This window comes from Blennius ocellaris (genome assembly GCF_963422515.1).
Source record: "Blennius ocellaris genome assembly, chromosome: 11".
Taxonomy (NCBI): Eukaryota; Metazoa; Chordata; class Actinopteri; order Blenniiformes; family Blenniidae; genus Blennius; species Blennius ocellaris.
In genome coordinates, this window is record NC_137660.1 from 19,132,259 (window position 1) to 19,143,794 (window position 11,536).

General features: G+C 39.2%; 2 protein-coding genes across 2 annotated transcripts; one reads left to right on the forward strand and one right to left on the reverse strand.

Moving 5' to 3' along the window:
• Positions 1-1,491: 1,491 nt before the first annotated feature.
• Positions 1,492-8,509, forward strand: LOC308136001 (retinol dehydrogenase 13). The gene is made up of 7 exons (XM_080504188.1): positions 1,492-1,714; positions 2,279-2,419; positions 2,495-2,686; positions 2,810-2,971; positions 3,076-3,192; positions 3,282-3,486; positions 7,785-8,509. Exons 1-7 carry the CDS (start codon positions 1,642-1,644, stop codon positions 7,879-7,881), a joined length of 987 nt encoding a protein of 328 aa, XP_080360314.1. The 5' UTR covers positions 1,492-1,641; the 3' UTR covers positions 7,882-8,509.
• Positions 8,510-9,134: 625 nt separating this feature from the next.
• ankrd34c (ankyrin repeat domain 34C) lies at positions 9,135-10,715 on the reverse strand (the record flags this gene model as incomplete). The annotated part of the gene is made up of 1 exon (XM_080505602.1): positions 9,135-10,715. The coding sequence occupies one exon, from the start codon at positions 10,713-10,715 to the stop codon at positions 9,135-9,137; it is 1,581 nt and encodes a 526-aa protein (XP_080361728.1).
• Between the last annotated feature and the right edge of the window lie 821 nt (positions 10,716-11,536).

Here is an 11,536-nt window from a genome sequence, read left to right on the forward strand (position 1 = left end):
AAAAAGGATGTACATAAAAAAAAAAAAAAAAAAACCTGCATTTGAAGGAACAACGTCTGGTTTTGGACCAAAAATCAATCTGGTGAGTGTAAATCTTGATCGAGATCTAATTGTACTTTTATAAATTTTTTGTTTTATGTTTTCACAGATTTAAGTTTGTCTGACTGTTTTGGCAAGTCATACTGGTGTGTATTCCACAGAGTGAACATTCTTAAATGAGTTGACCTCTTCAGATCGGAGATATCACTTTAATGTATTATTGCTTTGCCAAACTCAAGGACAGCCCATCATACATCCTGAACAGCTCATTAAAAAAAACCTCAACTATGCATGCTTAAATACTAGACTTCCCTTTAGGTATTGGAGCTGTATGCACTTCGTTTACAAAGACTATTTTATCTGAGCTTTGTGTTCATGCTAGAATATGTCAGAATATTGTATAATTAAAAAAGAAAGACACTGATTCCAAACTTGTTTTCAGTGTGGTAATTCACAAAGCAACACAATAAGAAAAAACAAACAAACAATAAAAACAACAATGTTGTTTTGTTTGGTTTCGTGTTATTTTTTTGTAAACTCAAACTACTGGTGTCCTTCTTTGAGACATTCACAGACAAAAGAAAAGGAAAAGGAAAAGAATTGAAGGATTTGTGACCCACAAGATTCATAGAAACGTGTTCACTCATTTATTTTCAGTGAGGTCAATTATTCTAGAAGTGTGTTTACAGGGATCACTAAAATAAATAAATAAATAAATACATACATACATACATACATACATACATACATACATACATACATACATACATACATACATACATACATACATACATACATACATACATACATACATACATACATCTGTGAGACATGTGTAGCTCATAAAGAACGCTGTCCTCACCATCACAAAGAGAGTTGAGCACATTGCACCTGGCCTTCAATCTCTGCATAGCCTGCATGTGTGTCAAAAATCGTCTTTAAAAAATGCTTTTGTTCCTGGAGCGCAACCTTCCTGAACCCCTGAGGACTGCTGACTCGCTCACTTCTATTAATTCAGGTCTTACAACTTGCCATTAAACACTAGATTTTACTTTTCTTTTTTTTAAACTTTATTTATTGTCCCTTTGTTTTTTAATGTATTTCTTAATCACCCTGTTTTAATGTATTTTCTTTTTTTCCTGTTAAATCACTGTAAATTACTTAGTAAATTACTTGTTACTTATTATTATGCCTGAATGGTACTATTTTTTTATGTTTGCTTTGATTTAATTGACCGTAATGGGGAAAAAAACCTCTATATATTTCTCTGATTGCATGAAAGATTAAAAAGCAGAGGTCTAAAAGTGTAAAAATGTATAATTTGACGAGTTTCGTTAGTCTCCTTCAGATATTTCATGTGCATTGATAAGAGCCAATAGGATTCCTCGGATGGGTGCCAATGGGCGGGACATCCGGTTTACGGCCGGTGTTACGTATATGCGCCGCACTGTGTGCTGTTTGACCCCACTGGAGCAAGTTGTTAGTTTGTTTACAGTGATCGTGCAGCTCAGGCTATAGATATTTTGTAAATAAATAGCGCAGCTCTTACCGGACATAATAGTCGACCGGTCGTTTATAAGCAGGAACAGGTTTTTTGGGACAATGCGGATACTCACGGCTACGAGCGCGTTCGTGTCCCAGTATCCTAAAACTATTGCTGTGATCACAGTTACAGGTAATATACACTCTAACCTGTCACTTTGTGAAGGGATGTCCACTCAACCTGTGCGCTTGATGTTTTGGTCAATGCAAGGTGTTTTTGAAAGCTCCCTGTCAGCGTGCTTGTTATTGTAAACCGGTGTTGTTCATGCCTATTCAAATATTCTTTCATCATATCTTTTGTCAGTGCAACCGCTATACAGTAGCAACAATCAGCATTGTAAATGCAACTTTAAAAACAACAACTCGTTATTCACTGTAATCGAACACAAAACTAATGTAAATGTTTTGTAGTTTAGTAACTGGGTGGAGCACACTGCTGCAGCTCTGTTCCTGTTACGTCATGATCTAGATAAGGAATGTTATCTGAACTGTATGCTCAAGACGGAACTTTACATTTCTCTATTGAGAGACGAACTAAGTGTCAATTCATCTTTGATGTAATATAGTAAAATATCATCAATATTCCATATCTGCAATGACTCTACCAATAGTAATAGAGGTGCAGGTGATTTTACACAGTGGCCCTTTTAACACCGTTGAACTCATAGATCAAAGTGATTGTTTTTGTTTTTCATAGGACTTGGACTATTTGGTGTTAAGAAATGGATGGCTGGTGGTGTGTGTCGTAGCAAAGCCCGCTTAGATGGAAAGACTGTCTTGATCACAGGCGGGAACACAGGGATTGGTAAAGAAACTGCTGTGGACCTCGCTAGAAGAGGTTGGTGGTTGGAGTTTCTCAAGTTTAACACCTGATCTCTGCTCCAATAATAATAATTGAAATGCCATGTTACAGGTGCAAGAGTGATCCTGGCCTGTAGAGACATGGATCGTGCCAATAAAGCTGCTGAAGATGTGAAGAAGAGGAGTGGAAATGACAACGTGGTTGTCAAAATGTTGGATTTGGCATCCCTACAGTCAGTGCGTGAAATGGCTAAAGACATCCTCGCCAGTGAGGAGCGGCTGGATGTTCTCATCAATAATGCAGGTGAGTGTATGAATTACATGGGACAACTGATTGTGATACATCATTATTCGGGCAGCTTTAAGTGTGTGTACATGAACAGGTGGGAAATGGCAAACAAACATCCACTGATGCTCTTACTTTTAGGTGTGATGAGCTGTCCTCAATGGAAAACTGAGGATGGCTTTGAAATGCAGTTCGGAGTGAACCACCTGGGCCACTTCCTTTTAACAAATTGTCTGTTGGATCTCTTGAAGAAATCGTCTCCAAGCCGCATCGTCAATGTCTCCAGTTTAGCGCATGAAAGAGGTGCTGGTTTTATCTTCTTTTCTTCCATTTTGAAGTAAATTTTAGGTTTTCGTCCTGGGGATAAGGGACACAAAGTTGACAGTCTCTTTGTTTTTGTTCAACAGGACAAATCTATTTTGATGACATCAATCAGGAGAAAGACTACAAGCCGAGGAAAAGCTATGCTCAGAGTAAACTGGCTAATGTCCTCTTTACAAGAGAGCTGGCCAACAAGCTCCAAGGTGCTTAATCTCGTCCATCACAGATTGCTTCTCACTCCAAGTTATGTTTTGAATTACGTCTGCAGTAATTATTTGTTCTCATTTTAAAGGCACAGGAGTGACAACATATAGCCTCCATCCCGGAGTCATTAGGACTGAGCTTGGCCGACATTTCTGGCCAACAATACCCCTGTGGAGGAGAGTTGTGTTCACACCACTAATATATCTCATCAAGACTCCAACTGAGGGGGCTCAGACCACCATCTACTGCGCTGTGGAGGAAAGTCTGAAGGATGAAAGTGGACTTTACTACAGGTCAGTCAATGTTTTTAATGACAGTAGACCTTTTTTTTTTTTACCATAGGGGTTTTAAATAGTAGAGATGTACCGGTAGTATGTCCTTACACTGTCAGTTGTCTTTTATTTTCATACACATATTGCAGATATAAGTTGTATATCAATTGTTTTATTCTTGTTAAGCAGTTTGTCACATTGTTTTGAAAAATCTAAATCAAGTATTAAAATGGGTGGAAGTTGCTCAGCCAGTATTATTGTTGCAGTATACTTAATGTTCATCTAAAATATGTAATTAACAGAAAAGTCAAAACAAAAGATTGCACAATTATTTCTATTTACTTATTCTTACAGATATGTATTTTAAGACATACTTTAAAAGGAATCTGCCAAATTGAGGGATATATTTATTTTTAAATGATGCCTTTTTCTATTTTCTATCGTATGTCCACCGCAAGTCATTTATAAAATATTCGAACAACACTATACACTATTTTTGTTTAATAATTTTTTTTTAATGACAAAAAGATTCAAGTCTTGATTATATCATCTGCATTTTTAATTTTTAAAAAAAATCGTGCTTCAATTAACAAAGTGACCACATAGGGGCGACCATACTGGAGACACAACATTGACATATGATATTATATATCTTTAGTTTTACTGACACCATTACAACAAGTTGTTGCAGCGTCTATTCATGCTACCACCAAGGTTCAAACCTGGGTTCCTCACACTCAAATTTGAGACTTAATCTGATACACTTACCACAACACAAAGTTATAAACTTATCAACAACATTAGGGATACATCTATGCTATATCACTGTTTATTAACCATAAAGTCAAGTGCAATAACCCTTCTCAGGTATATAACTTTAAATCAAAACCATCGCTTTTTTCCCTCAAATACAGTTTTCTATAAGTCATTGCATAATCATTAGAATATTTGCATATATTTAGAACAATATTTTTACATCCAAAATTGGCAGCTTGCATAAAAAATTATTGGAAGCAGGTGGACAACATGTTTTATTGTCAATAGAACATTTAAAATATATCAGCTGTGGAAAGTAAGACATGTTGTTATGAAAAATTGCATTTTGAGGCTGCAACACGTTTTACATGAGTTGAAACGACAAAAAGCTAAAAAACTAGGTGATGCTAAAAAAACAAAGAAAAAAACTGAAGTGGTATTTTGGAAGCAATTTGGAAATTTTGAAACAGACCAGGTCATGATTGGTTTGAAAACAGTGATTCGGGGAGGCAGTGTGTGTAGAATGTAAGGATGGACAGATGTTTACCAATCTGAGAAGAATTGTCTGAAATTGTAAGAAAGTGTTCCTCGATGTAAAATTGTCAACGTTTATACTGGAAACCAGTGTGTGTGCTTAGAAACTCTCCCCAAAACCATTTTCTTTGAAACAAAACTGTGCTCGATGGCATACTGCAGTTCACCACCACAGTCTGGTTTTGCAATAAGTGTCAGTACTACAGACCTTTCACCAACAGAAAAACATTTGTTGTATCATAAAACAAAGAATCTCAGCAACATAACACAAAGAGGGGACAACTAACCTCCTGAAATTTGACTTCTCCATTTATGAACATTCACAAATTCAACATTTTGAGATGAACTCCAGTTCTCATTTGTTACACAGGCTACAGTTGTGTTTGGTCTTGATTACTATAATACAATGTAGAAGATGTCAGTAGTAAATAACCTGAATAAGAATAAATAATTTAAAGTGCTTCAATTATACAGCTTTACAACAACACATGGGTCTCATTGGCCTAAAAACATTGTATTCACAATGTTTTGCCCCAAATCCAGATTTTTCTTGATTTACATCCGTTAGAATTTTGGATCATATCGGTTGTGTTCAGATTGTGCTGTGTCTATGTGAGCTGGAATGACCTTCACATGCCCATCTTGTGAAGAGGAGGAAGTGCTTCCTCTCACGGTGCCATGCGCCAGAGCAGAGCTGCCTACTTGTGGGAGGGTCAAAGAGAGGGCCTACTTTGATTGTGATTGGCCAAACCCCGGATGAAACTATATAGGGTTTGATTTCTGAGTCACTCCTTAGAGCACACACTTTTAAGAAAATGAAACAAGCCAGGGAGAGACTTTCTTCACTTCTGGGGCGTCATTCCCAGGTATGGGGACATGTGGGGACATGCTTTTCACTGTTGGAAAACCATTAGAAAATTAATTTAGCATAATATGACCCCTTTTAAGTAAAAGCAAAGCTGTAACTTTCCAATTTTTCATATCCATACTTCCAAATTAAAAATGTCTCCGATTAAAAGGCTCTATATGTCTGCACAAATAGACAGTGTACCGTTGGTGTGTGAAAATCTATCCAACCTATAGACTTCAATTTTCTCCGATCCATTTTTTTTGTACCTTCTATTATACCTAACTTGGTGTGGCAGAGGGCTGGAGGCGATTTCAGCTGACAAAGTGCAAACGGAAGAGTACACTCCTGAGAGGTGCCATCTAATTCAAAGTGAGCAAACATGGTTAAATAAATGGTCAAATATCTCACTTTGAACATCCAGTATGTTATTTATTTTGTATTGTGAATTAACAGTGTACTTTTGTCAAAAAACATAGCTTTACAAAACATTGCATCCTGTTTTTGTTTATATTTTATACCATGTTCTATCATCTTTGGAATTGGGACTGCACTATGAGGTAACTGCCGCATTAAAAAAAAAAAAAAACGGAGTCACTGTACACACTGTGACTAATCCCTGCCGGTGGGTTCTCTCATATTCATGACAAAGAAACTGCATTTGATGTGGATGGGTCACGTCATGTCACGTCTGCTCAGCTTAGTTAGGTCAATATCAACCCGTATTCCCACAAGGTGAATTAGCCTGGGTATTTAAACCACACCAACGAGACACCAAGCAGCATTAACATTCAGTTGCTTCAATATTCACTCTCTTTTGAATCTGTTTTGCTCTTCACTGATTCCTGAGAGACACATCTGTCTTTTTAGTTGCTGAATCCTGCACTGTGATCACCAGCTCATCACTAACATTGTCTGTCACCTGTTTGGTGCTCAGCGGGTAGTCTGTAGTGGGTTCGTCTGAGGTTTTTTTTTTTTTCCCCCTCCTTCCATTTAACAGAGAATAACTGCCTGCTGCTGAAGGTGAGAAGTAAGTTCATGAAACCAGAGCTGTGGGCTGAAAAACCAAAGCAATTATCTAAAATAGATTTAAAGGGCCTGTAGAGGCGAGGAAGGAATTACAGAGATGGTTTGCAGCTACAAGGGATCACTTTTACATTAAGTGTACAGTACAACAGTGGTTTAATGAAGTATCCATATAAAATCATGGATCGGCACAATTTGGAGTGCTTTTCATGGGGTGAACAACATCAGACAAAGTTTGAAATGTATTGGTGCATCCACACGCTAGGAACTCGAAACAATAGCAATTTGGGAGGCATCATTTACCAGTTGGAATTCTTCGCATAGAAACAACAAACAGCCAAAAAAATTAGTCTCCAGAAAATCTGCAGGATACAATATTACCTATTGACTTTGCTTTGACACATAAAAATCATTAGAAGATATTACAGTGCCGTATTAATAAATGTCACCTTTTAGATGTTTGCATACAGTCATGTGAAGTGACAGCTTCTGTGAGTTATCTGAAATGCCCCACTTTTACAGTGGGGCATTTACTAGTTTAACAGCATTTATTTAGAAGCGGGACTGTTGCCTACTCTGAAAAAATGTAAAGCATCTCAACATTTTGCATGTCTCAGTCTCATCTGATTTACACGGTGCTGTAGTGGTTAACACTCTCACCTCTCAAAAAGGAAGGTTATGGGTTCAAGTCCAGGCCACGCCGATTTGTGTATTGTCATGTATTGGCTTTAGCATCCTGAGACCCTCTCTAAGCGATATAGAAGAGCAAGTTGGTCTCCTCTCTGGTATCCAAGTGGACGCTTTCGGGGTTGTGAAGCTGTACAAAAACCGAGGGGTTCATTGGAATGATATTTCCCATCATTATCTTTTAACATGATTTTATGTTTGTTTGTTTGTTAATTAAAAGAGTAAGTGCAGGGTGAATTTATCTTAATAATATACTGAATTGATTTCACTTAAACACTTTTTGTGAAGGAACCACTCATCCTTCCACACTTTAAAAACCTTTGATCCCAAGTAAATTATTGCAGTGTTGCTGTGTTGTTATACTGTGACTCCTCTTTCACCGTAAATCATTCAGTGATGGTGACCTAATCAGCACAGCAGAAGGAGGTCACATTGTGTATTTAACACCAAATCATGCTTTTGATTACAGCGACTGTGCCCCCAAAACAGCAGCCCCTCAGGCTCTGGATGATGAAGCTGCCAAGAAGCTGTGGGATCTGAGCGCCTCCATGGTCGGTCTGCCATGACCACAGTGACACTGATGATGATGATTGTCATCATCAAACTACCAATGGACAGCCAAATGGCCAGAGGAGGTGTTGCTGCTCTTTTTAATGAGCATCTGTGCAACTACAACCAGCTGAGCTCATACTTAATGAGACAGACAGGATAAGAAAACACACCAAAAGGAAAATCACAAGTGATAGACATTTATTCAGAATATACAACAAACTACTTGCAAAAATACTATGGGTTAAGTTTTGTTTTTTTCTCCTTTTAAATGGAAGCAATGCTTCACAGGTAAGTCACATGGAAGCTGTGTGATCTTTATTTTTGATTGCCATTAGCGTGAAATGACATTTGAACTGACAAGGATAACCATTGTCTGTGTTGACTACGGGCTGGAATTTCATTTACTTTTACTGAAATTGATCACATGTCGAGTTGATGAACTTAGTTTTTCTATCACTGGTAATAGTGACATTTTCAGGTTTTTGTTTTTTTTTCTTTTCTCCTGGGCAATAAAGTGCTGTTATATGCAGCCCGTCATTTTACCTGTTTCTTAAGGCATTTTTTATTTCATTCACATCTTGTGTATTCATCATAGGTTTTCAGTGTATTCCATATGAAACCAACAATCTTGAAATAAAACACTTGTTGGTCACAACAACATGAATTAAAATGGTCTTAATATATGAACTGTATCGGCATGTTCTTTTTTAATGTCTATCTTGAAGGCACTTTGTACAAAATTGCTACAAACAGTCAAATTTCATTTTACTCAAAGCTACATGTCAGACAAGTGCATCACATGTGTTTTTCTTTACCAGAGAAAAGTCCATTACTGGTGCTAATTACATATGCACAAAGTGCACTCAAATGGCCTGCTGGCTACAAATGAACCCTGTATATTCCCTACACGTTACGCGATCATGTAAGAGCTAGTTCAGAGAAAAAGTGCCATGTCCTGGCATTTACATTCAAAACTGTTATTCCTATACAGCAGATGTTGTGAAGTCAAAAGACAATAATCCTTCAGGTCGGGTGTGACACAGGGAGGAACTCTATCTATATTGCTCAGTTTATATATATATATATATATATATATATATATATATATATATATATATATATATAGTGTATTTTTTCATATATAAATCATACATTATTCGACATTTAGATGGCTGTGAATCTACACAACTGAACTTATGGTTCCTGACAATTTATGGTGTTAACATTTCCACTTTCACAATATTTGCTGCATAAACAACATCACTAACTAATGAGCAACCTCCTCAAAATCAGAAAGCTGTTTCATCTGCTCCACTTGCATAGAGTGCCTTCTCACAAGTTTCTTTTTACACTTGAGGCCACCCCTCTTTGGTGTGTTTGGTGCTACCGGAGCTATGGATCGAATACCTGTGGCCAGAGGTGAGGAGGCCTTGTTGCTCGCCCCGATATCGGGGATGGGAGGGTTTGGGTTGACATTAAGTGGAGGCAGGTGTCCGGGTCTGGTGTGGGAAATGTGGTCCAGCAGCAGTGTGCCCGAGCCTCTCCTCTCCAGGAGGCCGGGGGCACGCCTGCGTGCTGTGCTCGGAGAGGATGTGCTGGCATTGCTGTCCAGAGATTCTCTGGAGCTGGTCAACAATGCAAGAGGAGAGGTGTTTAGTTTTCTCCGCTCCACTGGGACCTTGGGAGAGTCCGACATGGCAGAGTCTGAATAGAGCTGTGAGTCTGAGTCATAGTGATCGTTCCCCAGACGTCTCCTGTGCATTGTGTCTCTTAGACTGGCTGGTCCACTGCTGCAGCCGCTGCTCTCCTGCTCAGTGGGCACAGTGCTTCGCCGTGCCAGCGGCTGGTGTTGGCTGTATGATGGTTTAGATGTTGGAGGAACTGATAACGAGGTTGTCATTTTGCAGGGCTGCTCGCCCACTAAAGGGAATAAGTTATCTTTCCCATCTACACTGTTCTGTCTGGATAAAGCTGATCTCTTACTCAGAATGAGTCCATTTACCCCTGCAACAACGTCCTCATCAGAGCTAGATTTCCTACTCTCCTCCTGAGCGGCAGCAGCAGCAGCCAGGACAGAAGGTGCAATCAGCCCCCATGGCTCTGATTGCAGCCGCTTCAGCTGAGGCAAACGTGCACGTTTGGGGTTCGCAGGCCGACGTGTTGGAGATGTGGGCCCGTTGGCAAGCTTTGCAGCCGAGTTAGAGGTTTTAAGCTTTGTCTGGAAACTGAACACTGTGTTCTGTTGCTCTTGATCAGGAGTAGGAGATGCAGTCACATCAATATCAGAAGGAGAGGTGCAGTATGTTGGTGAAGACCTCTCGTCCAACTCTGGCGATGGAGGGACGTTCAGATACTGTTTGGTAGTTTTGGTACCACATGGTGACTTGTCTGTGGTGATAATAATGACTTCTTTCCCTTTAGCTTTACATGCATCCAAAAGTAGTTTTAGTGTCTTCTTATCGTCTGCATTGATGGCATAGACCAGGGCTGAGGCACCGGTCCTGTCCTCCAGACTGGGATCAGCACTATTACTCAGCAGGTGGTCCACTACTTCATGTCCAGCCTTGTGCATGCAGGCGTGCATCAGAGCTGTCCTACCTGCTTTGTCCTGTATGTTTGGGTCTGCCTGGTTATCCAGCAAATATTTCACCAGCTTTGACTTGCTCACGCTCTGCTGATCAGTGTGAGTGGACATGCAGGCCACCATGAGTGGTGTCTCCCCGCGTTCATTGCTCTCGTTGATGTATGCACCTCCCTCCAAAAGGAGCCTTGTTAGTCTGAGGCGTTTGAGCCAAACTGCTTTCAGGAGTGAGTTTCCATCTGTCCGCAGCTCCAGAATGTCTGCCATTTCCCGGCTGGTCACAGATCTTCTCAGTATTGAACTCAAAGCTCACAGTCCTGTAAACAAATTGTGGAATTAGTTCTGCTTTCAAAACTAAATCATGTAATTAAGACATAGTTATTTAATATTTTGCGAAATTGTCATTGCCAGCAGGTGGCAGTCTGTCATAACATTCTAAACATAATTTATCTTCACAGGTCTTTGGTATATTGCACAGATCATTTGTTTAATAATTCAAATGGGGCTCGTTGTATACAACATGTACTTTTCCTGAGCTGATAATGCCAAAAAATCATGTGCACACAAGGCAATATGGTCGCACAACTTGTTAGATTCAGACACCTCATACAATGAGTTATGGAGTCATAATTAGGTTTTAAAGCCAAAGTTTCGATTTTAACAAGTTTAATCTCTGCAAAGTCATCTGCTTGTTTGTCTTTCGTGCCATATTTATAGCGCAACAAGAGCCACCATCATCCCCCACTATAGTGCGCAAAAACAACATCCATGTTTATATTTCATTCAGTTCGCACGTTTGCTGTTTGTGAATGCCGTGCTTCACATTTAAAGCGAAGACAAATGTAGCTTCTTCAACTGGTGCCATTAAATAACGACAGTGTTCAATGTGACGGTCGCTGTCCATGGTTCTTATTTTGGATAACTTGGCGAGAGGGACGCGCTTCGGAGCACATTATTATGTCTAGCGTCTTCTTCTCCATTGAACGCTGCGTTTGATTTGCATAATTAAACTCGCCTATTCGTTTTAAAATAGAAGCCATACATCTATTGTTATGTATACTATACAGGTTTATCTAATTCTACCTCCC